At 36.9% G+C, this 27,688-nt stretch overlaps 1 protein-coding gene across 2 annotated transcripts in view; it reads left to right on the top strand.

Moving 5' to 3' along the window:
• Positions 1-266: 266 nt before the first annotated feature.
• LOC110295226 (transmembrane protease serine 11C) overlaps positions 267-27,688 on the top strand; it is a 55,191-nt gene continuing 27,769 nt past the window's right edge. For both annotated transcript variants that reach the window (XM_085836203.1, XM_021163707.2), the window contains exons 1-3: positions 267-322; positions 7,284-7,399; positions 18,008-18,126. In XM_085836203.1, coding sequence (XP_085692329.1) covers positions 267-322; positions 7,284-7,399; positions 18,008-18,126 — 291 coding nt within the window. The remainder of the gene's footprint in view (positions 323-7,283; positions 7,400-18,007; positions 18,127-27,688) is intronic.

The following is a 27,688-nucleotide window of genomic DNA, read 5'->3' as shown; positions in this document are numbered from 1 at the left end:
TACAACTTAATTTTAAATTTTGCATGCCCCCCCAACTGGGCTGATATGACTATTTATTATTTATGGATTGGCATACACACAGCTCCCAGTTTACTAATGTTTTAAAAAATTAATTAATAAATGTTTGGAAAGCACTTTGAAGATGAAAAGTTGTGTAAGTGCTAAGTATTATCATTAGGCCATTATCATAAAACACATAAAAGCCATAGATTCTTGTAAGCTAAATAGGTGGAGGATGACTGTGCAACACAGCACTCAAGGGCAAGATGGCAAGGGGACAGCCTCGGAGGAGCGAAGAGCCATGGACAGCCTTGCAGAACAGGTGTGTGAAAGGAAGGGAGCAGGAGGGGAGGGGGCAGGAGGGGAGGGGGCAGGAGGTTTTGCCATGGCTCAGCAAGGGTCCTGCTCAAAGGACTAGCATAGTTATCTACTTAACAGGATTTTTAAAGTTCTTAAAAATGAGCAGTTCCTTTCATCTCCTGTGGAAATAGGACCAACACAAATTTAAAACAAGAGGGGAAATGGTTACAATGGAAGAGTTTTCGCCATTGGAGTTCACTCTAAATTCCCTGGGAAACTTTTCAGTTACAAACAACAAGGTGTTCTTGTGTAGTTGCTGAAGCTTGAAGATTTGGAACTCAGGTATCTTTAAAATATAATTCCACCATGAATACAGAAAGGACACTAAATAGGTGTATATTAAATACGTGCCTGTGTTTCTAATGGTGTGGCACGACGGAGATGTAGCTGTGTTTGCTGTTTTTATTTACCGTGCTTTTCTCCCCCTCAGAAGTGGTAAGGCAAAGCTGAAGTCTTGTTTGTTTATTTGTTTGTTTGTTTTAATTATTGGAACATACAGTGCTTCACGACTCGATATTTCCAGCGACATAATTGAACACTCAGTTTGGAAGCAAATCAAAACCAACAAGAACATTTAAATTCCTGACATTAGCAATGATGCATTGGCTAGTAATTAGCCTTGGAAGTCAAAAAATGTACTGACCTCTGATTCAGAAGGCAGATGGACCAGAAATTTTACATTACATTTTCATTTTTAAGCTAATCAATTTAACACTAATACAAGTGTTTACACACATTAGTTTTTCCAGCACTATCACAAAATGGAAATATTGATAAAATAATTGGGAACTATTTTTTCAATTGACACAAGTCTAGATAAAATATAGATTCTGGATAACCAGTATGTGGGGATGTTATAACTTAATAATGTCATGCTTTCTTTCTTTCTTTTTTTTTTTTTTTGGTTTTTCGAGACAGGGTTTCTTTGTGTAGCCCTGGCTGTCCTGGAACTCACTCTGTAGACCAGGCTGGCCTCGAACTCTATTCACATTAGTATTTTAGCCTTTTTTTTTTTTACTGTTAGAAGAGAAATACTAAAATATTTTCCATAAAATTAAGTTACTGTTCATCATTTCATTTGCTTAACAAAACTTATAAAATCTCAGGTCCTAAGTACTGTGTTCTGCCTCCTTCAGATTAAGTGGATCCCCTTCTTATACTCCATAAATATTATCTGAGCAATAATATGAAGACAGACTTTAGTTTATATCAAGGAATTAATAATTTTAGAACCAGGCCACAGTTGGAAATCACTGCACAGCCTTTGTCAATAATCCTTTGCCTCACTAAGCTTATCATTGTTACACATGAATGATACACTAATATACACTGTTAGTAAAAACACATGTTGGAAAGTAGCATTGATGCTAAAATCAAACCAAGGTTATTTTGATCTTTATCTCAACTGCTTACCAAGACTTGACTTCTGTTTAAAGTTATGTAGTTTGTTTTACAAACAACATTCCATCTAGTAATAATCTAGTAATAAGCCTGATGTTGTTTATAAGAATGTTCTAGAGAGAAATAGTAACAATGTGGGACTTTCCTCTTGAGTTTAAAATGTGCTGCTCCACAGTGAAACCAGTAAGGCCTTTGGAAGTAGGAAGAATTTCTGGGACGGTAGCAAAGCCCTAGTCCTCAGTCTCACCTATGTATATGAAGCTAGCCAGAGGGAGCCCCTCTTCCAGCCTCCAGGAAGTTCCATTAGGGAAGTTTGAAGTCAGTGATGATTCCCAACCAGACAAACGTTTGTACCCAAGAATCGCTTTTACATAGCTTTGTAGGAAATCAGAATTCTTAAAGCAGCAAATGCTTCCTAAATATCTATAAACTATGAAATTATTATAAAACTGTTAAGTGTCTGACTTTTTATTTATAGAAGCAGAATTTGATATGGTTCTATTATAAAGAATGCAGTTAAGAACAGTTGAAAAATAGACACCAACTGTTTGCCACATCAAATTTTTCATTTAGAACAATTTCATTGGGACTTACTCTGTGGCAAGCTGCATGAGTACAAGTAAAATATCCGTGCTTTTACTGTTAAAACATGGGGGGAAACATCTGAGAGTATAAATTCATGGTTAAGATTAGATTCCCAGGAGTTACCATATTATTCAGTCAATTCCCCCAAAATCAGAAATACCACTCTAAAGTAGATACATGAGCTGATCAGACTGGGAAAAATATATTTTCTATCTAAATCAAAAGAAATCTCTTGAACCTGGATTTCAAGGCTAACCTGGAGAGAAAAGGAACTGGACACATCTGGAGTAATTCCTTTTTTTTAAACCCAACCTCAAAAGCTCATAGGCACCATATGGAAACACTGAGACACACCAATTTCTATGTGCAAACAACTTGGACAATATACTTTTTAATAATGATAATTTTATATGAAGTAAAATGAAATATCGTCCACATTAGAACCTCAGCTGACACTGTTTCTTTAGGGCAAAAAACCCTATCATCTCAGGGACTCGATGCCAAGTAACTAAAAAGTCGACTTCCTAACAGATATCTGATTTTGTTAACAAACAAAAATCAAAATAACACAGGCACTAATATAGGTGATTCAAAGTGACCAGTATTTAGTACAGTTACTAAAAGGTATATTAATGATTCTTACTTAATGTTAGAAATATCCAATTAGGCATGTAATTATGTAACATGTATATGGGTAGAATATATATAAACTAAGTAAAGTATAGAATATAAAGTATATAATAGGGCATATAAAACAAAATGTGAGTTTCCATTATTATAATAAAATAAAATACTGATATTTATACATGTACTAATAGTAACTCATAAATCAAGATACATATATAAAATGTAAAAATATATGTAATGGGTTGAACAGTGCCCTACCATCCATATATTAATATTGAAACCCCTGATATCTCAGAACATGAATGCATATAGGGAAAATTAAAACGGCATTATTTTACCAAGGTTATTGGATAGACTCTACCACAGTATGGAAGTGCTTACAGAGGAAAGAGTCAAGATAGGAGAACAAAAGAATAGTGTGACGTCACAGGAGAAGACCCATCACCTACACACGTCAGGGAGCATGGTCTTGGCAGATGTTAACCTGCCAGAATCTTATTTTCAGGTTTCCAACCTCCATAAACAAGAACAGGACATTCTGCCCTGACTCTGTCTAGTCTATGGAACTTGTGGCGGTCCTGCAAGCTGGTAGCGACACAGAGCACACAAAACGTATTAATTTTGTACAGTTGTTCCACATTACATTTATGGGGAAGAAGACAAAGTGGTTAACAATATGGGTGACAATAAGTTCTTCATTTACTTATTTCTAAAGACACTTTTGTCTTTAGACATTCCACATTTGTGTATATCGAAATGAAATAGCATTTCCCAGTGCTAAAATATAAATATACTAGAATAAAATAGCTTCCCAGTTTGTAAATAATAAGACAGGTTTTTATAATAGCTTTAAAGTTTATAAAAGTTTTGAAAGTTAAAAAAAAATTTTTGAAATATAAAAGTTTTTAAAGAGGGCTCAATAAGTGAAGTTTTTGCTGGGCAAACATGTGGACCTGAGTTGAGAGCCCCAGTACCCACTTAAAAGCCATTCTTGGAGTCACGGTGCCTATAATCACTGTGGAAGAGGTAAAGACAGAAGCTCCAGGGTGGGAGAATGACTCAAAAACTAATGTGGAGCTGACTGCAGAGACAGTTGTTTTCTGAGGCTGTGACTTTGAACTGAATGGCTTGCTGAGGTTTGCAGAGAAACATTACACACGTGCATAACTGTGGGATCCTACCACAGGGAACAAGGGCTCTCACTAACTTAGGAAATTTTTTAACTTGCATGCCATTCAAAATAATTCTAGATTTGCTTATTACAAAGGTGGAGAGAGAAAGAAAGGCACATGGCATAGAACTCTGACCTCTGTACACACCCCTAGGTATTTGCACGCCACCATACACACACATTCACACAGATTTTGAAACAGATTGATTAAAATTTTGTATGCTCTCCTATGCTGCCCCTGTATTGTTTCCAAGATGTACTTAATGCCCATGATTTGTGAATAATAACAAATTCAATAGTTGAGTGAGAAGGAGACCTCCAAACGTTATATATTGTTTGATTTTATTCTATAATGTCCTTGCAATACAAACACACAATAAGGGAAATCAAATCGGTGATTGTCAGGGGTTAAAGGTGGGGAAGAGGAGAAAAGTGGGTTAAGTAGTTAAACATGCAGGGCCTCTGATAATAGCAATGCTCAACATCTTGGCTCTATGCCTGTCAGTGTCCAGGTTGTGAAATTATAGTATAAATTGCCATCAAGGAAAACGGTTTAAAGGGTTCAAAGAAATAATATTATTTCTTTTAGTTGCATGAAAGTCTGTAATTGCTTCAAAATGAAACATTAATGTGAAACATTTTAAAAATAACAGAAACATAATCTAGAAAGAGTATACTCTGTAAAAAAATAACTTGGTCAGAAACTGCAGCAGAGAAATGTCATAAAGGGAAAAAAAAAAAGCAGAATTGGAAAACTATTCCGGGTTCACAACGTCAAGACATACAACAACCAAATGCAACATAGGAATTTTAGTTTCTTTTTTCTTATTTATTTTTTATTAGATATTTTCTTTATATACATTTCAAATGCTATCCCAAAAGTTCCCTATACCCTCCCCCACCCTGCTCCCCTACCCAGCCACTCCCCCTTCTTGGCCCTGGCATTCCCCTGTACTGGGGCAGATAAAGTTTGCATATAAAGAATACCAAGGGGCCTCTCTTCCCAGTGATGGCTGACTAGGCCATCTTATGCTACATATGCAGCTAGAGACACGAGCTCTGGGGGTACTGGTTAGTTCGTATTGTTGTTCTACCTATAGGGTTGCAGACCCCTTCAGCTCCTTGGGTACTTTCTCTAGCTCCTCCATTGGGGGCCCTGTGTTCGTTCCTATAAATGACTGTGAGCATCCACTTCTGTATTTGCCAGGCACTGGCGTAGCCTCATACAAGACAGCTCAGCTCAAACCGAATATGTAAAAGACACTTTAAAGACAAGCTTAAATGTGAACTTGATATAAGTGGATATTAAAAAAAATTAATAGCTTCACTAGGTATAGGAATGATCACAGATTTTTAAAAAAAGTACTCTAAATTTTTATATAGACTGTAAATCACCTAGGATGACATCATGACTTCATGGTAACCATTGAAAAGCTACATTAAAACATGAAGTAAGTATTATTGTAAAATGTTAAAAGTTCTTACGGTTATGAAATAGGAATGTGGCCATCTATTCAATTAGTGTTTTTTTAATATGTATTCAAGTTTGGTTTTTTTTTTTAAGTCATTTTCTACTTCCTCACCCAGGGTTCAGGGCCTTTTCTTTGCTCCTCTTTTCAGCTAACTCTTGGAATGAAAAGCCAGTGGTTCTGCTTCTATTCACACTAACTCTGCTCTCTTTTTAACTCTCTAACCCTATTATTCCTAGAGCTTTCTGTCAAGATCAGCTTTAGGACACCCATCCGTGACTACCATCCTTATTCTTGATATCATCGGAGTTATCTTCTGGCACAGCTTTCCTTGTTCCTCCTCCTTGATTAGCCTCCATTGGCCTCTAGGACCTACTCTAACTGCCTCTCCTGTGCTTGTTATTTCCTCTGGTATCTATTTTCTGCCAGGTCCTCTTTTATTCTGGCAAACATCTGCACCGGTGATCCTACCTTGGTCTGTTTCTCTACCTCCTTGGAATTGTCATCCACTGATTCACTACTGTACGTTCTCACAGATGACAAGATAATAAGACCCGCCCGTATTTCTATTCCACATTCTCTGCTTGTATATCTAACCCACATTGCCTCGTGAATACCTGCTAAACATCCCTAACAACCATACTGCTGCAGAGAAGCCTTTTAATCTCATGTGATGGCAACGCCATATTTTAAGTGTTCCGGCTAAACACCTAGAAATCATCCTCAACTTCTCTATCTTTTCATCGGGATATCTCTGTCAGCTTTATCTCTAAAACCTATACAAAGTTGAGACTCTTTCTTGCACCTTTAATACTCTGGTTTCAGCCAACGCCATCTTCTGTTTCAGTTGCTGTAATATTTTCTGTCTTGACCCTCTCTTTCTCCTTGTCCTCTACAGTTTATTCTCCACAAAATGCAAAAGCATTCCATTAAGACACTGAGCCAAGTCATCACAAATCCTCTGCTCAAGCCTGCTCAATGCTGCCATTTTGCTCAGAGGAAAACCAAAATCATCATCACGAGGCTCTGGAAATCCCGGCCTTTCTGCCTCTCGGGGTTACAGTCACACTTCTCCCCTCACTACAGCTCCAGACACACTATGCTTACCCCGGGCCTTCCTTGAGTCATTCTCTTTGTCTGGAATTTCCCTTAGCTCTGCTCGCTGTTCTCACATTTTACCTTCCTGGGTCTTGCCCCTGATGGCTGACTTAATAGCAGTTTTTCACACCTGCAGCTAATACCAGCACCCTTATTTCTGATCTTTCTTTTTCTATAGCACTTGTAGCCAATTACAGATTACGTTTTTTTTATTTTTATTTATCTATTTATTTATTCCCCTTTATCTCTACTCCGTAGTTTGTAAGCGTCATAGGAATAGACATGACTGTTCCTACAGCGCAGTAAAAAAAAAAAAAAAAAAAAAAAATTACAAATATTTTTCGAAGGAATAAGTGAATATCGATTTAGTATTCCGTTATCGATCATAGGTGCTGAGAAATAAGCAGCCCCAATAACGTATGCACAAACTCCACTGTTTCGAAACTCTTCAGTCAACTGAATGCATTATTCATGTAAAATAGCACACTTTTGCACTTAATATTAAATTCATATGTATTTCCAGCAGGCCTGAATTGAGCTCTTACTGATTCCCTTCCTGTCCGTTTCCTCAGAACAGAGTGCAAAACAAAGATAAAACTCACAAGGTGTGGCAAGATTACCCTGGGCATCTTAACGGCGGTGCTTGCGGCAGTACTGATTGGACTCATTGCCTATTTTGCTGCCTGTGGTAAGTTTCCTTCAGAAACACGAGTTTGCTGACGCCGCATTGGGAAAACTGAGAAATCTGAGGAAGGAAAGGAGACAGGTGTCTTTTTATTTGTTTGTTATGCTTTTATACCCTATGGTCATTAACATTTACTACACTAACATTTAAAACTTTATTGAAAGATAACTAATACATAAAAATACTGTTTAGTTGCACTTCTTACATATTTTTGTGACTTTTTACATGTTATCATAGCACTTTTAATGGAAATATCATTACAATTAAAATAGTAAATGTTCATCGCAAAAGTTTGTCGTCAGACTTTGACCTCAAGTGACTTTTAGCCCAGTGCATTTAAAACTACAGAACTGATGTTCTTTGTTCTGTTCTGTTCTGTTCTATTCCGTTCCGCTCCGCTCTGCTCTGCTCTGCTCTGCTCTGCTCTGCTCTGCTCTGCTCTGCTCTGCTCTGCTCTGCTCTGCTCTGCTCTGCTCTGCTCTGCTCTGCTCTGCTCTGCTCTGCTCTGCTCTGCTTTGCTTTGCTTTGCTTTGTTTTGTTTTGTCTTTGGAAAGATATTCAGATTGAAGATATATTGATGAAGAAAGTAGACATAGTCCCTATTTGTTGCAACTTAGTGGGTCTATAAGGAGATAAAGAACGAATTAGCAAATAAATATAAAGGCTAAGGACAAGATTTCTTACTACAGAAATAATATTTCTTACAGCAAAGACTGTGTCCTCCTCCTCCTCTCCCTCCTCCTCCTCCTTCTTTCTCTTCTTCTTCTTTTTCTTCTTTTCCTCCTCCTCTTCTTCTTCCATCTTCTTCTTTGTTTTATTAGATATTTTCTTTATTTAAACATTTCAAATGTTATCCCCTTTCCTGTTTTCCCCTCCTAAAATCCCCTATCTTCTCCCTCCACCCCCTGTTCACAAACCCACCCACTCCTGCTTCCTGGCCCTGGCATTCCCCTATACTGGGGCATAGAACCTTCACAGGATTGAGGGCTTCTCCTTCCATTGATGACCAACTAGGCCATCCTCTGCTACATATGCAGCTGGAGCCATGGGTCCCTCCATGTGTACTCTTTGGTTGGTGGTTTAGTCCCAGGGAGCTCTAGGAATACTGTTTAGTTCATATTGTTGTTCCTCCTGTGGGGCTACAAACCCCTTCAGCTCCTTGGGTCCTTTCTCTAGTTCCTCCACTGGGGACCAGTGCTCAATCCAGTGGTTGCCTGAGAGCATCCACCTCTGTATTTGTCAGGCACTGGTAGAGCCCCTCAGGAGACAGCTATATCAGGCTCCTGTCACCAAGCACTTGTTGGCATCCATAGTAGTGTCTGCATTTGGTGACTGTATATGGGATGGATCCCAGGTGGGGCAGTCTCTGGATGGTCTTTCCTTCAGTCTCTGCTCCATACTTTGTCTCTGTAACTCCTCCCATGGGTATCTTTCCCCCTTCTAAGGAGGACAGAAGTATCCACACTTTGGTCTTCCTTCTTCTTGAGCTTCATGAGTTCTGTGAATTGTATCTTGGGTATTCTGAGGTTCTGGACTAATATCCACTTGTCAATGAGTGCATAGCATGTGTGTTCTTTGTGATTAAGTTACCTTCACTCAGGATGATACTTTCTAGTTACATCCATTTGCCTAAGAATTTCCTAAATTCATTGTTTTTAATAGCTGAGTAGTAGTACTCCGTTGTGTAAATGTACCACATTTTCTGTATCCATTCCTCTGTTGAGGGGCATCTGGGTTCTTTCCAGCTTCTGGCTATTATAAATAAGGCTGCTATGAACATAGTGGAGCATGTGTCCTTAGTACATGTTGAAGCGTCTTCAGGGAGTATGCCCTGTGTTTCTTTAAAACAATATTTTCCACCCATAAAATTTCTCCTTAAATCTAGATTTTCCTCCAATATTGAACAATGGTGGAAAATATGTCTACAAATATTCTATATAGCTCATTCATAAAATAAAATAAATGAGGTCATTGAATTAATTTTTTCTTTAAAGTAGAGCACCTTGTCAAGTTTTCTGTGTTTTTTTTTTCTGATCATTTTAAGCACAATGGCATTCTTTTCATCATTAAGAACATTGTATTGTGTATACACACATACATATATATATATTATGGGTACAGGGTGATAATTGGGTATATGTACATAATATTTAATGATCAAGGGGATTACCATGCCCAGCCCCTTAAATTATGTCATACTTTGAGTTTAACCTTGAAATTTTTTTTGTTCTAAATTCATCTAAATTCTTTCTTAACTTGTAAAATATATAATCATAAAATACAGCCATCTTACACTAAATTTATTCTTCCATTGACTGTACTAAGGCTCTTGTCATCTGACCTCTTCATTCTTCCTTTCTCAGAACTTCCTAGCAACCACTTTTCTAGTCTCTCATTTTATATAATCAATTTTATAGCACCCACATATAAGGGAGAATGTACAATATCTATCTTTGTACATGAGGATATTTTTATAAAAAATATTTTTCTATATTTGTATAGGCAATATATAAGAATAGTTAGTTGTTAAAATATAGGAGGACCAAAAGTAATGGCAAATATAGTAATATTTGTTTTCTACTCAAGTAAAAATATTATGCCCTGGTGGTTTTCATGATAAATCTTTTGTTCCACCAAACTAAAGTACAAGGGGGTGAGATGTTTGCAAGAAGGTACATGCTTACATAGACTAGGATGCAATGTGCTTTCTATTGCTGTGCCTGCTCCCTCATGGATCTCACCATTTGTCAGAACAAATTATTTTTAGAACAGTGGCAATAGATCCCAACTTTCTGGTTTCTATTTTACTTTTATAAAAAATGTAATACAGATGCTCCCCTGTGTATCGGTAACTTTATGATTATTGATCTCCTAGAAGCCATAAAATCTGAAGTCAGAATCAAGGCTCACAGAAACCCCTTTCCTGAAAGCAGAAGCCTAATCTAGACCTGATCAGCTTTGTCAATTACATTTGAAGACCAGAATTGACCAAGGGTTTCAACAGTCAGGAATATTTTTAAATTTTTGCAAATAAAGAATCCATACAGGGATAAGAATCATAGTTACATAAATCTATAAGAACAATGGCTGCCATGCATATAAATATTATCCCCTGGAATCATCTCATGAGGCCACTAGGCTTCTATTTTTACATAACTCATGACTCACAGATTGGGAACTACTATTTGAAAACATGATAGTAATTTCCAGAAAAGAGATTACAATTATAAGAGTCTGGCTAACTCATCCAATATCCATTTCAGTTTATGAAAGGAAAACACCATCATCACAGACAGAAACAGAGAGAGCTGTGCAGCATGATCTAATGAGGCACTTGACAGGAAGTAGAGGCTTTGCAACCACTTTAAATTTATTTTCCAAATATACTTATTAGACAGATTGCAATGGCAGTTGTTACCACTGCTAAAATATGAATTATTGTCATAACATATGACAAAAATATCTATGAATAAGTATTCACTTTAAAGATTCTAAACTTAGCCATCCATCAAGAGTAGGTGCCAGAAACTGAAGGTAAGAGGAGAATATTTAAGGAGATTATATTTGGAAATGCATGAGCATTTATTTCTCACATTATTATCACCAACGTAATGCTTGATGAATTGATATTTCTCCTTCTCATCATGTCAAGAAACAGACCTCATAAAACAGATCAACAATGCCCTGAAAAGACCCTCATAGATTAAGGAACATAACGGACTGAAGTCTAACTTCTCCATGGAGTATCTAAAATAGAAGTAATGAGTACCTAAGCTGGTGACATGGCTCAGTGGTTAAGAGAAGCTGCGGATCTTCCAGAGGACCCAGTCCATTTCTCAGAACATCCATTTATCAGGCAGATCACAAATTCCTATAACTCCAGCTCCAGGGGTTCCGACTTCCTCTTCTGTCTTTTTGAGGCACCCACTTACAGGTGCCATGCAATCACACAGACACACAGGCAAATACAAAGAAGTAAAATAAATCTAAAACAAGTAATGGAAAAAAGAAAAAATAAAAGGCAGAACACACACACACGCACACACAAATAATGGGTTTATGATGTTTCAGCAGCATTACAAAAGAGGAAATCCCCATGAACATCCAGAGTCAATGGGGATAAACAATGTGTTTTCTAGGGAGCAAATAGAGCCTTCCCAGGAAATAATTTCCATCATTTCAAGAACTAATCAAGAGGCCATCCGCAGAGCACTTATATCTATGGTTCAAGATGAGTCGAAAGCCTAGATGCTGGAGAAGGAATAAATACAAGCAGAATAGAGGTAAATTTGTCAATGAAAAGTAATGATCATCAAGACTATTCCAGCAATGCCAGAAAGCACAAATCAAAGATTCTAACCTATTTCTTTTTGAATGACTCTGTAGTATTTTGTAGTTCACTATCGTAGACTCCAGACCCAGAAATAATGAGCCATATTTTGCAACAATTATTTCTTCATTGGAGTCAGTAATTAGCCAAAAAATAGCTAAGCAAACCAAAGCACAGAGCAGCTCTCCCTCATGGATACCTTCTTCTCTCCACTTTATGGTACTCTAAATGGTAAGCAGATGATTTCTAGTTAGTTCACCTTCTGTTTTTATTTTTATTTATTTTTATTACATATATATATATATACATATATATATATATATATATATGAGTGTTTTGCCTGGATGTGTATATGGGTGCCACATATCTTCAGTGCCTACTAGAGTGAGTAGAGGGAACCAGATCCTCTGGACCTGGAGCCACCATGTGGGTAACAGTAACTGAAACTAGAACCTCTCACCTACTGAGACATATCTCCAACCCAAATTTTAGTTAACTGTCTCAGGAAGGTAAATAGTTCTCTTAATAAAAGAATGCAACAAAAATTAGGGTATATGAAAAAAAACATCCACAAACCTAGCATTCATTCACTGAGTGACTACTTATGAACAAAAAGAATCTACTAGCCAGGCATGGTGGTGTATGCCTTTAATCCCAGCACTTGGGAGGCAGAGGCAGGCAGATTTCTGAGTTCAAGGCCAGCCTGGTCTACAAAGTGAGTTCCAGGACAGCCAGGGCTATACAGAGAAACCCTGTCTCGAAAAACGAAAAAATAAAAAAAAAGAATCTACTAATCTAGGTGCTTTACATAGTAAGTGAACCACTGTGATGTTTTCAAATAGTATTTGATGATCTAAACTTTGAATTTCATGTAACTTTCACATATCACCAAATACCATTATTTTTTCCATATAATAGCAAACGCTATTATATGTTTATGGAATATCCAAAACCAAGCCAGATTTCGTCCCAAAAATTGTCTTTAAAAAACCCCTATTTCAAATCAATAAAGTTTAACTAACTCAGAATTACTTAGGTTATTTTTGAGTATTATTAAATGGGCTGGGGATGCAGCTCAGTGACAGAACACTAGCTTAGGGTACACAAGTCTTCAATTTCCAATGACTTGTAGGGGAAAAAGAGGAAGAAAGACAGAAAAAAGAAACAAAAATGAAAAGAGGAGAAAAATATTATTGCATTAAGTCCTAAATTATAGTTCTAGAGGAGAAATAAGTCCGATTTTTTTATTGCACAGTAGGATGACCACAGATTTTTGATAATGCAGTGCATTTTTAAATATAACATTGTATTACTTTTCTTAGACTTTCTATCATGTGTACAATATATTTTGATCATATTTACCTCTAAGCTTCCTCCTAACTCCTCCTAAATCTGCCACCCATCCCCAAACCCTTCCTAACTTTATGCCCTTATTTTTCTTAATAGCCCACTGTTTCCAATGTGTGCTACCCATATACTCATGGGTATGGAGATATTCACTAGATTGGTGGTTCTCAATCTTCCTAATGCTGGAATCCTGTAACATGGCTCCTCAAGTTCTGGTGACCTTCAACCATAAATTTATTTGTTCCTACTTCATAACTGTAATTTGATACTGTTATGAATCTTAATGTAAATATCTATATGTGACCCCCCAAAGGGGTCCCAATCCACAGATTGAGAACAGCTATACTAAAGCATAGTCAACCTATCAGAAGACATTCTCTTAAAGAAAATTGACTCTTCCCCCTGCATGAGGTTGGAGTGGGGGCTCATGAACTCTTCCATGCTGGAGTGTTGGCTGGTTTGATTTTTTTCCCAGCACCCACAGCTGCTATGAGTTCATAAGTACTGGTGTCTCTCATACACAGAAATCACTGCTTCATTCCAGGCCTTGCTAAGCTCTGGCTCTTATAATCTTTCCAGCCCCTCTTCCACAATGGATTTTGAGACTTGGTGGTAGAGGGTATAACTATATACACACCATTTGTATCTGAGCATTACACAGACACATATTCTCTACAATTTCACCAGTTGTGAATTTCTAAATTGACTGCTGTACACATCACAAAAAAATCCATTATAAGGCCCATTTTTAAAAACTATACTAAAGGGACTGTGAATATTCTTATCATAAAAATGACGTCTGAGGAAATTAGTGTTACTCTGATTTGAATACTACACAAAATAGATGTGCCTGATAGCCTAAAAGTATTTACAATTATGTCAATTAAAATTAAATTGAGCCGGGCGTGGAGGCGCACGCCTTTAATCCCAGCACTCGGGAGGCAGAGGCAGGCGGATTTCTGAGTTCGAGGCCAGCCTGGTCTACAAAGTGAGTGCCAGGACAGCCAGGACTATACAGAGAAACCCTTGTCTCAAAAAAACAAAAACAAATAAAATTAAATTGAGTTCTATTTCTGTAGCTTTTTAAATACAAAAAAAAAAATTTGTACACAAAGCCTACACTCAAAGATGTTATTGGTAGTAGAATCTGTGCTGTCCAAATTTCTCCATGTGGCTCTGGTGGGCAGTCAAGATTGAGAATAGCTCACCTTGAGGAAAACAGACAGGCATAAGATTAAGACATTTAAAGGTTCACAGATGGTGACCAAGTTCACCATATCATTTCAAGGTACCAGAAACCTAAGCTCCTTTAGTCATGTTGCTTGGCCGTATGTGTCCTGATTTGACAATGTCATCTCAATGTCCAAGGCACCTGGACTAGTTGTGGTCATCATGTACAAATTCCAGCCATCCAGTAGGAAGACCAGGAAAGTAACTGTACTCAATAAGAGAACAGCTCAAATGTTCCAGAAGCATTTTTCAGAATGCTAAAGCAACAGGATCATTCTTAGATTTAACATGGGTATAAACACTTTCTAGATTAGCATCTGCTCAGGCACAAATAAGATTGTATTACCCGAGGGAGGGGGGGGGAGAGAAGAATGTCAACAAATGGCACATAGTTGGTTCTTAGAGAAAGTTAATCTTCCTTGCTAATCTTTTTATCACTTCTATTTCAAGATATTCCCAAACTTTTATACTAACCATAAGTAGAAACTCTTAACCCTTTACACCCCTCTACAAATAGCTACTTTAGTTCCGAGGAATACTAAATAAATGTAAAAATGTAAGAGCACAGACAAGTGGGGCCTTCTCAACTGCCCTTTCATTTGTGTCATCAGTTTGTTCTGCCTCCAAGAGCCAAAATTAGAAATAGGTGCGTTTTTCTTCACAGAGAATCTCTTCAAAGTCAAGTGTCACAATACATTGGGCACTGTAAGCTCTCCAAGAGCCCATTTAAGAAAAGATGGCCTAGTCGGCCATCACTGGAAAGAGAGGCCCATTGGACACACAAACTTTATATGCCCCAGTACAGGGGAATGCCAGGGCCAAAAAATGGGAATGGGTGGATAGGGAAGTGGGAGGGAGGGTATGGGGGACTTTTGGGAGAGCATTGGAAATGTAATTGAGGAAAATACGTAATAAAAAAAATATTAAAAAAAAAAAGAGAGAACACAGTTGGAAGCAGCAAGTATGAAAGGAGACAGCAGAAGCTGAGGCCCAAGCTTAGGACATTCAAGATAGCTCAACTTCTAAGACTAATTCAGCCAGAATAGGTCACATGCATGACATTCACTGTTAAACAATGCATAAAACTGGGCATGTATAGTGTTTGTGGATTAATTATAACCCCAAATATAAATGGGCTGGGACAATAGTCCAAAGACAAAATAAAAGGATCAATGCAAATTAAAAATGAAAACAGTATTTTCTTTATGACATTTATCTAAGCAGTCAGACTAAATATCTACTTCTTTGAAAATAATTATAGGTCATCTCAAATAATTTTTCAATGTAAAGAAGAGAATTGTTGAGGTTTTTAGTTTTCCTTAAGCTTTGATCCTTAATAATCATATGACCTTGATTAATAGTATTAATTATTCTTCTATGAGTAAAAATAACACCTAAAACAGATCTAATGCCCTGACTTTTTCTGCACATTGTCTGTATTATATGCGAGAAACTGTGGCTAACCCTTTACTATAACACTCTGTTTGTACCTATAAAGGCAAATGAAAACACTCAATTTACTTCTATTCTTTTTGAGTCAGTACTCATTGATCTAATAAGATAAGAAGCTACAAAAGGCTTTATTCTGGAGTGCCTAGCTTCACAATGATAAAAAATACTTGATATTTCTAAATATATTATGTGGTATTTGTGCAAACCAATATAAAATGGCAAAATACAATTCTTTAGAATTATTCTGAAAAAAAAGGCCTATGTCAAGGAAATAGTATATATAAAATTTAAACACAACTATCAAAAATATTAGAAAATCAGTACCTAAGATAAGTAATTACAGAGAAAGTTGTTCCTTTAATATTTATTTTCTAAACCAGCAAGATGATCCGTGGGTGAGGACACTTGCAGCCAAGCTGAGTAACTAAGTTCAATTCCCAAGACTTACATGGTGGACAGAGATGAGTGCCTCTCTCAGGTTGCCTCAGTGTATTCATATGTGTAAAATAAAAGAGAGTACTAAATTTTTCTTCAAATTATTTTTCTAGTTATGTAAGATTTGTTGATATAAATAAAATCTATAGACAAACATTTAAAAATAGAAACTGTGGTGGAGAGATAATTCAGTGGTAGAAAGCTCTTATTCTTAAAGAAGACCTGGCCTAAATTCCCAGCACCCATATGGTATCTACCAACCCTCCATAACTCCAGTTCCAGGGGATCCAATGCCCTCTTTGATCTCTATGGGCACTAGGCATACACTTGGTGCACAGACCATGCAAGCAAAACACTCACACAAACAAACAATGTAATATCCTAGCCCACTTCCTTTTTAACTCTCTTCATTTATTTTCATGAAAACTTTACTAATCAAATATTTTTCTCAAGCATGATTGTAGTATTGACATAATATTCTATTACAAATTTTACGTATTTATGTATAAGCAGCTTATTTTGTTAAATTTTTTGCTCTTAGGTTTGTCTAATTTTTTAACATTGTTTCGAATAGTATTTTTTATGTGTATATTTCTGTGGAACTCATCATATGGAGAATAGAACTGAAAGGAAGGATCAGAATGAGTTCTGAAAATAGATTGCAAGGTTTTGACGACATTACCAAATTGTCCTCCAAAACCGGTCTGACTTCCATTCCCAAGACAGGCTACAAAAACATCTGGGTTGACTGACTGACTGACTGACTGACTGACTGACTGACTAATTGATTGATTAATTTGTCATCTTTATTAGCTTAATCTAAAACCAAAACAGGGAGTTATGGAGAGGGCTTAGTGGATAAAATGCTAGCTGTCTAAGCATGGAGACTTGAGTCACAATCCCCATGAAGACCCACATAAAAAGCCATTCCTAACAATGCAGGCTTCTAAATCTCATGCTAGAGAGCAGAAACAGGCAGATCCAACATCAGCCCATGCCCTCCACACATGTACACACACACACACACAAACAGGCACCACATACAAAGTACTATTTTATTTTACTTTGTATCTCTCCAGTTATTGTGAAAGGCATGGCAGGCTACACCAAATGATTAATTGCAAACACTGGCATGAAAATTTTTTTCAAAACACTACCAAATATTTTTACTTCTTTCACTGTTTATCTTACCACTATTTCTAGCTCCCTTTCTCCCTCTCCCCCACCCCCTCTAGTCTCTTCCCTTTAATACACAGACTGGAGGCACACAAATAAAACTCGACATTTGAGAAGAGGGGTTTTCATTTTTCTGTTAGAGGACTTTGCGTGGTTCTGGCCAGCCTCGCTCCCAGCCTATCTCATTCCATTGCTTGTCTAACATCACACACTTTATTTCTATGTTCAGTTTACTTAGTGTGCAGGGTTTTCAAGACATGTCTCCCCTCATTTTCTCCATTGTGCATTTTAATTATTTACATATTCTGTAAGTAAGAAATCCTATGATTTGGCTGACTTTTTTCAAAATGTAATGTATAACAATCATAAAGAACAAGATAATTACTATATTTTAATGTAATTTTGTTTCATAACATATTGCCCAAACTTGAAAAGTGACACATTAAATTTTTACATTAAAAAACCTTGAATATATTTTTGGTGAAAGGTTATAATTTAACATTCCTCTACCTGAGCATTTTCCACAATCGCTGGGCATCAAGACTTGAAGATATTACGCAACCCAACATTTTATGAGCATATGACTTCTCAATGAAGTGGATGTGTACAATGGGAAAACTATGTTCCTTTTCTCTCCTCAGGAAAAGATTCTTTCTACTACCATGTCAGCTTTAAGGTTAACAACATTGACTATGACAGCAAATTTGCAAAGCCATATTCTCAGGAATACATGGACCTAAATAAAAGGATAGTGTCTTTGGTAAGTAGAAAGTAGAATGGGTTTTTTTTTCTGTGCATTTCTAAAAGTGTTAAGACTCTAGTAATCACCTTCCAAGTTCAAAACAGTTCCTAACCAGTACCGTAGTCCTAGATTATATGTCTCAGCCATTACAGACAGTCTTCTAAAAGTGTGAACAGGGAAATATGCAAAGGGACACATTTTAAGAAATGTTAAAAAAATGACATGTAAAAGCATTGATATTTCTAATGAATTCATCAATTACATGAATACCATATGTTTGATCACTAAGATGCATGAAAAACATATGTTTGATCACTAAGATACAACTAAGGCCCATGCTTCCTCTCATGCGAAAATTAACCAGTCTCTTGAGGAAGAAACCTTGCCAGTCTGAAAGATAGTGTGACCAAAATAAAGTTCACTTTGCAAGCCCTCATTGTTGAGGAAAGGCTGTAAAACACTAGCTTAAGAATCGGCTTCATTTTCATAGTCACCAGGAATTTCATAAATTCATTCTTTGACTCTTTAATAGAGTTCTTCATGTTGTAGTGACCCCTAACCATAAAACTATTTTTGTTGCTACTTCATAACTGTAACTTTACTATTGTTATGAATCCTAATGTAAATATCTGATATGCAGGATATCTAATATGCAGCCATTGTGAAAGGATTATTTGATGCCCCCAAGGCATCATGGTCTAAAGGTTGAGAACCAGTGTTCCGGAACAGTTGAAAGAAAGAACTAATAATCTTATCATCCTTGCCTATTAAGCAGCAATCATGACCTCTTCCTTCAGGCTTCAAGAACTCCATTCCTGGCTTTCAACACATCTGTTTGAAAACAACCTATGCAAAATATATGTTGTACAATGCCTTTATACTTGCCTTTCTTTCTGTTTTCACTGAATATAATAATGTTTCATACATTACAGTAGTTACCATATAAACAAAATTCATAACCACAGCACTCTGATAATAACATGTACTATGGCGTGCTCATTAGAAAAATCTTGCATTCATTACAATAATTCCTATAGACTCTCTTATTCTGATTGCCACAATGTAATCCTTTAATGATTCATTATAAAGACATATAATATACAAGTTTATATATAATTTATAATGTATGCTATATAATATACCATATAACATATGATGTATGTATATATGTATGACATATGACAAATGACAAATAATATGTAACACATAACATATGTATGTGTATATATGTGTGTATTATGTAAGTTTTTATATATGTACATATGCATATATATTCAAGAGAATATGTTGCTATGGTATAAACTATGGAGCGAAGGTCTTGATACAAAATATTCTCATAGTTCATATTTTATATGATTTTCTAAATGATAGTTCAAGAAGTCTCTGAGCCTTCCTGCTATTTTAAGCTCTTCAGCAGGTATGATATCCAAGTTTGATATCTAAGTGAAAAAAAGTTCGAAGAACAACTAACAATGGTACAATATCTTAGTAATATAATTAGGTTTATTAGTTTTCAGTATAAGTACATATTTATCAATATTTAATCCTCAGAATGCTCCTATATTATATAAAGAAAATGAGGCAATAAGAGATTAAATTGTCCAAAGTCAAGCTTTGTGGTTGAGGGGCAGGGGGAGTTCTCTATTTAGAGACCACCAAAATACTAAAAAATTTTGAGTATGCTCCAAATTGTAAGACATAAATATGAGAGTGCTCTGACTCCAGGACTCGGGTGACAACACCATTTTCTCTCCAGTATCTCTCTAAAGCTGGTCTGCTCAGGAGAGCTGAGGCCACAGACACAACAGAGCTTCATACTCATCAAAGGAAAATTTACCAAGATGAACTCTCAGTGCTGAACATCTATGCTCCAAATGCAAGGGCAGCCACATTCATTAAAGAAACTAGTAAAGTTCAAAGCACACATTGCACTGCACATAATAATAGTGGGAGACTTCAACACCCCACGCTCATCAATGGACAGATCCTGGAAACAGAAGCTAAACAGAGACACAGTGAAACTAACAGAAGTTATGAAACAAATGGACTTAACAGATATCTATAGAACATTTAATCCTAAAACAAAAGAATATACATTCTTCTCAGCACCTCATGGTACCTTCTCCAAAACTGACTATATAATCGGTCAAAAAACAGGCCTCAACAGATACAAAAATATTGAAATTGTCCCATGCATCCTATCAGATCACTACGGGTTAAAGCTGATCTTCAATAACAACATAAATAATAGAAAGCCAACATACACGTGGAAGCTGAACAACATTGTACTACTCAGTGATAACTTGGTCAAGGAAGAAATAAAGAAAGGAATTAAAGACTTCTTAGAGTTTAATGAAAATGAAGCCACAACATACACAAACTTATGGGGCACAATGAAACCAGTCCTAAGAGGAAGACTCATAGCTCTGATTGCCTCCAAAAAGAAACTGAAGAGAGCATACACTAGCAGCTTGACAACACACCTAAAAGCTCTAGAACAAAAGGAAGCAAATTCACCCAAAAGGAGTAGACAGCAGGAAATAATCAAACTCAGGGCTGAAATCAAGCAAGTGGAAACAAAAAGAACTATACAAAGAATCAGCCAAACCAGGAGCTGGTTCTTTGAAGAAATCAACAAGATAAATAAACCATTAGCCAGACGAACTAGAGGGCACAGGGACAGTATCCTAATTAACAAAATCAGAAATGAAAAAGGAGACATAACAACAGAATCTGAGGAAATCAAAAAAATCATCAGATCCTTCTACAAAAGCCTCTACTCAGCAAAAATGGATACATGGAAGAAATGGACAATTTTCTAGACAGACATCCCTTACCAAAGTTCAATCAGTATCAGATTAACGATCTAAACAGTCCCATATATCCTAAGGAAATAGAAACAGTCATTAATTGTCTCCCAACTAAAAATAAGCCCAGGACCAGATGGGTTTAGTGCAGAGTTCTATCAGACCTTCAAAGAAGATCTAATCCCAGTTCTTCACAAACTATTCCACAAAATAGAAACAGAAGGTACTCTACCCAATTCGATCTATGAAGGCACAATTACTCTGATACCTAAACCACACAAAGACCCAACAAAGAAAGAGAACTTCAGACCAATTTCCCTTATGAATATCGATGCAAAAAATACTCAATAAAATTCTCACAAACCGAATCCAAAAACACATCAAAATTATCATCCATCATGAACAAGCAGGCTTCATTCCAGGGATGCAGGGATGGTTTAATATACAGAAATCCATCAACGTAATCCACTATATAAACAAACTCAGAGACAAAAACCACATGATCATCTCATTAGATGCTGAGAAAGCATTTGACAAAATCCAACACCCATTCATGATAAAAGTCTTGAAAAGATCAGGAATTCAAGGCCCATACCCAAACATAATAAAAGCAATATACAGCAAACCAGTAGCCAACATCAAACTAAATGGAGAGAAACTTGAAGCAATCTCACTAAAACCAGGGACTGGAGAAGGCTACCCACTTTCTCCCTACCTAATCCATATAGTACTTGAAGTCCTAGCCAGAGCAATTAGACAGCAAAAGGAGATCAAAGGGATACAAATTGGAAAGGAAAAAGTCAAAATATCACTTTTTGCAGATGATTTGGTAGTATATATAAGAGACCCCAAAAATTCCACCAGAGAACTCCTAAATCTGACAAACAACTTCAGTGAAGTATCTGGATATAAAATTAACTCAAACAAATCAGTGACCTTTCTCTACACAAAGGATAAACAGGCTGAGAAAGAAATTAGGGAAACAACACCCTTCACAATAGTTACAAATAATATAAAATACCTTGGTGTAACTCTAACTAAGCAAGTGAAAGATCTATATGATGAGAACTTCAAGTCTCTGAAGAAAGCAATAGAAGAAGATCTCAGAAGATGGAAAGATCTCCCATGCTCATGGATTGGCAGGATTAATATAGTAAAAATGACCATCTTGCTGAAAGCAATCTACAGATTCAATGCAATCCCCATCAAAATTCCAACTCAGTTCTTCACAGAGTTAGAAAAAAACAATTTGCAAATTCATCTGGAATAACAAAAAACATAGGATAGCAAAAACTATTCTCAACAATAAAAGAACCTCTAGTGGAATCACCATCCCCGAACTCAAGCTATACTGCAGAGCAATTAGAACTCAAGAAGTTGGACTCCAAAAAACCAAATACCCCTATTAAAAATAGGGTGCAGAGCTAAACAAAGAATTCTCAGCTGAGGAATACTAAATGGCTGAGAAGCACCTAAAAAAAATGTTCAACATCCTTAGTCATCAGGGAAATACAAATCAAAAGAACCCTGAGATTCAACCCACTCCAGTCAGAATGGACTGATCAAAACTAAGATCAAAAACTGATGTGACAGCACATGTTGGTGAGGATGTGGAGAAAGAACACTCTTCCATTGCTGGTGGGGTTGCAAGCTGGTACAACCACTCTGGAAATCAGTTTGGCAATTCCTCAGAAAATTGGACATAGTACTGCCAGAAGATCCAGCAATACCACTCCAGGGAATATACACAGAAAATGCTCCAACTTGTAATAAGGACACATGCTCCTCTATGTTCGTAGCAGCCTTATTTATAATAGCCGGAAACTGGAAAGAACCGAGATGTCCCTCAACAGAGGAATAGATACAGAAAATGTGGTACATCTACACAATGGAGTATTATGTAGCTATTAAAAACAATGAATTTATGATAGTCTTAGACAAATGGGTGTATGTGGAGAATATCATCTTGAGTGAGGTAATACAATCACAAAAGAACACACATGATATGCACTCACTGACAAGTGGATATTAACCCAGAAGGTCAGAATATCCAAGATCCAATTTGCAAAATACATGAAACTGAAGAAGAAGGAAGACCAAAGTGTGGATACTTTGATCCTTCTTAGAAGGGGAAACAAAAATATCCATGGAAGGAGTGACAGAGACAAAGTTCGGAGCAGAGACTGAAGGAATGACCAGCCAGATACTGCCCCACCTAGTGATCCATCCCATAAACAACCATCAAACCCAGACACTATTGTAGAAGCCAACAAGATTTTGCTGACAAGAGCCTGATATAGCTCTCTCCTGAGAGTCTCTGCCAGTGCCTGGCAAATACAGAAGTGGATGCTCACAGTCATCCATTAGACAGAGCACAGGTTCCCCAATGGAGGAGCTAGAGAAAGTACCCAAGGAGCTGAAGAGGTTTGCAGCCTGATAGGAGGAACAGCAATATGAACTAACCAGTACCCCCAGAGCTCCCTGAGACTAAACCACCAATCAAAGAAAATACATGGTGGGACTCGTGTCTCTAGCTGCATATGTGGCAGAGGATGCTTAGTCGGTCATCAATGGGAGGAAAGGCCCTTGGTCCTGTGAAGCTTCTATGCCCCAGTATAGGGGAGTGCCAGGACCAGGAAGCAGGAGGTGGTGCTTTGGGGAGCAAGGCAAGGGGGGAGGGGATAGGGGATTTTCAGAGAGGAAACCAGGAAAGGGGATTACATTTGAGATGTAAATAAAGAAAATATCTAATAAAAAAAAAGAAGTAAATATGACTAGGTAAATAATCCAATGTGTTTAATAAAATGCAGTATTATTCCACATAAATGCTAAGGATTTATAGGTGGTCAAAACATTCACATAAAGCAATCAGCCAACCTTATACATTAAGCCATTTAATGCAGTATCCACATATTAGATAGTCATACAACCAGGGCACTCATCAAATAACATTCTCTGAAGCTATCCAGATCATATCAGGAGCATAATGCCCCTTTAGAGATATGCCTCTTTTTACACAGCCTACCTAGTAACAGATTCTGTATAGATTCATAAAATTTTAAGTCATGTCATTTTTAAACACTAATAATGAAATAAATGATAATAGATCTGTTCCATTTAATATAGGTTAACAATTGTTACAAATTAAGTAAAAATTCCATTAGCATTCATTCAGTTCCCATCCTTCAAAATGTAGCAAAATAAGGTTTAAACACCAAGAATTTTAAACTCAGATATTACTAGGTCTATCTTAAAACACAATATTTATCTGGTACACTAAATGTAAGCCATTCTGAATTAAGATTCTAGCCACAATGGAACTGGGATCATTCCGAATTTATCAAGAACACAACAAACATGGCATTAATATTATTTATATTTCATGGGGTTTAAGTTTTCCTGTGACAAGAAGTCATAAGCAAGAGCAATTTGAGGAAAAAAGGGTTCATTTTCATTTACAGTCCCAGGTTTCAGTCTATCATTGTGGAAAGTCACACTGACAGAAACTGGAAGCAGCTAGTAACATGGCATCTGCACTCAAGAGCATAAAGAAATGACTGCTTGCATGCCACTTGTTTGCCTTGCTAACTTTATGTCCCCATTCCTACACATCTCAGCATTTCTGTTCCTAGAGAATAATGCCTCCCACTGTGGACTAGGTCTTCTCTGATCAACCAACTTGATCAAAGCCATCATATGCCCACAGTCCAACTCAATACTGTTGCCCCTGCCTCCCAAAATGCTTAAAGACATGTGCCACCCACACGTGGCTGAACTAACTGGGCCTATAAAGCCATCTGAAATTGTATCCCCACGTGTTTGGGCAAATACAACTTATATGATTTCTCCTGAGTCACAAATCCCTCAAATACACCAGTCTGTTCTTACCTGGTAATTGTTATTCCTTTTACATTAAAAAAAAAAAAACTATACTGTTCTCTTTATTTTTGACTCCCCATCTTCCAGGTCTCATTCCTATATTCCTTCTTCAAAGAGTCCTTATCTGAGGGTTCAATCATTCCATTTCATTATTTTTGCATTCTTTATATCAAAGTACTCCAAACCACCATACTTAAATATTTATTTCTCGGCATGCTAATAATCATCTGTCTCCTCCATTGATTCACTGAAAAAATGACTGTTTTGTTTACCATTTACTTCATAAGATAATACACTTATTGAAACTCCATTGTCATATATCAATTGGTTGGTAGCAGGGAAAAAAACCATAAATTACACCTTCTGTCAGTGTCAACATGATGATGTTTAGAAGAACTCTATTTGCCAACATGCAAGCTATCATGGATGTAAATCTTGCCTAGTGATGTTGAAGTGCTATTGCAGGAAGTCACCCATTACATTGGAAATACAGAAAGAGAAGTGATTGAGAAAGTGATTCTTTCATAAAATTTCTTTTGATGCTTTTTTGTATAGCCTTGAATTCTTTTAGATTTTAATTTTTGAGAATTCCATATAGGAAAACTGTACTTATATAATTTTGACCCACTCCACTCCCTCTCCTAACTTCCTGTGCTCTTCCACACTCTGTCAAATTCAAGACTGCTTCTTTAGCTTTGTTTTACATATTCACACACATATACATACACACATACATACACATATACACACACCTTCACACACATGTATACACACACACACACACAGTACTAAGTCTATTTAGTGTTCTGCATTTGCTCATATGTTTAGAACTGACCACTTGGGATCAGATAACATATCAAGTGTTTTATCCATGGAGAAAATTGATTTTCCCTCTCTCAGCAGTCATTGACTGGCTATAGGTTTTCATCTAAGAGAGGGACTTCATAAAAATGTCCCCCTATCCAAGATTGGATGTTGAATTACATGGTCATTATGCAGATCTTCTTTAGGCAACCGTATTGTTGAGATTTCTCAAATACAGCTTCCCTATTAATTCTAAAAGATACTATCTTGTAAGAGTCATCCTGGTCCTCTGGCTCTTAAACTTTTCCATTGCCTCTCCTGTGATTTTTCCCCTAAGACTAGGATTTCCAGTGTAGATATTTCAACTGCAGTTTGGGCACACACACTCACCCACCCATTGTTATTTATTCTCTGCAAGTTGGCCAGTTGAGCTCTTTAGAATAGTCTCCATCTGCTGCAAAAGGATGCTTCTTTTATGAAGGGTAGGAGCTGCACTTACCTGTTGATATACTGATAAGTCTTTCGAATACAGCCAAAAATTATATTACTTCAGGATTATGGGAAGAGTAGTTTTCCCTCTAGAGTCTATGATAGCTCTAGTGATTTGTAGTTAGCTAGGCTTACAGTAGCAGGCATGAATTTTGTCATACTGAGCAGTCTAGCTGGACAACTGTTGGCTACCCACTCCCAAGTTATAACTGCCGCACGTCTTTATACCTAGGCTTTATAGCTAGGCAGAGAAAGATGGTTTTTCTCCCTTAGCAGCTTGTATAGCAGCTTCAGATACTATGAGAGCTAAATTGCAGGCTCCCAGGTCAGTTCTTTTTATTTCTTCAATTTTTAATAGATATTTTCTTCATTTACATTTCAAATTATATCCTGAAATTCCCCTATACCCTTCCCCACCCCCTGCCCTGCTCCCCTACCCACCCACTCCCACTTCTTGGCCCTGGCATTCCCCTGTACTGGGGCATATAAAGTTTGCAAGATCAAGGGGCCTCCCTCCCAGTGATGGCCAACTAGATCATCTTCTGCTACATATGCAGCTAGAGACACGAGCTCTGGGGGTACTGGTTAGTTCATATTGTTGTTCCACCTATATATAGGGTTGCAGATCCCTTCAGCTCTTTGGGTACTTTCTCTAGCTCCTCCATTGGGGGACCCTGTGTTCCATGCTGTGTTCCATGACTGTAAGCATCCACTTCTGTATTTGCCAGGCACTCAGTTCTAATTTGATTCTTCCAAGTCCTGTGTCCAAAATGACTAGCCATAGGCTCTTACCCTCAAATTCTGAGAGGCATCCAATGGCAGTAACAATAGGGTATATTGTTTAGAAAGTCTCTTGGAACCTCCTGACTAACAACTCAAAAAAAAAGGTTTCACATGCCTAGGTCTGCACATGTGATAGATGGTCTAGAGCTTTTGGGAGGTGGGGCTTAATTAGCATCCCATTTAAATGTAACTTCAATATATATATATAACTTAGGTAAGCTTAGTAACTACTGTTTCCCTGTAGCTTTTTCAAGCATTGTTGCTGTTATTTATTCTCCTCCCTCTCTTTCCATATTACCCTCCATCTCCTTTCCCCAGTTAAAGTGTAGCACCCATTTCCCCTTTCCCTTTTCATAATACCTACGCCCTGCTATCTCCCTTTAAGCCTATCAACAATATATACTTGCAAAGGAAAAAAAATAGATCACCATGTAGGCATTACAGATCTTCCATAGCACACATATACACATGCATTCACACACTCACACACACACACACATACATGTACACACACTTAGAAACATCTCCATGCACATTATTATTTACTTTTATTGCATTTATTTTTCAATGAAATTTGCAGGTGAAAGAAAAGTAATATCTACTGGTCCACTGAATTTACCACTTCAAAATGAATTTTAAAGTTTATTCTGCTGATCTTCAATGATTAGGGAAGACATGGACATTGCATATTATATGAAATTTAGGAATAATTTAATTTCAGCTATTCATAAATAAGTAAAATTAAACATATTTGGGCATATGAGACCAAACTGGATGATAAACAGTTTATTGTACTGTTGTTTATTTTTAGATGTATT

The sequence above is a fragment of the Mus caroli genome, unplaced genomic scaffold (assembly GCF_978045245.1).
Source record: "Mus caroli unplaced genomic scaffold, Mus_caroli_1 scaffold_4, whole genome shotgun sequence".
Taxonomy (NCBI): Eukaryota; Metazoa; Chordata; class Mammalia; order Rodentia; family Muridae; genus Mus; species Mus caroli.
Note: the sequence above shows the minus strand (reverse complement) of the source record. Positions and strands in the feature narration are given on the sequence as shown.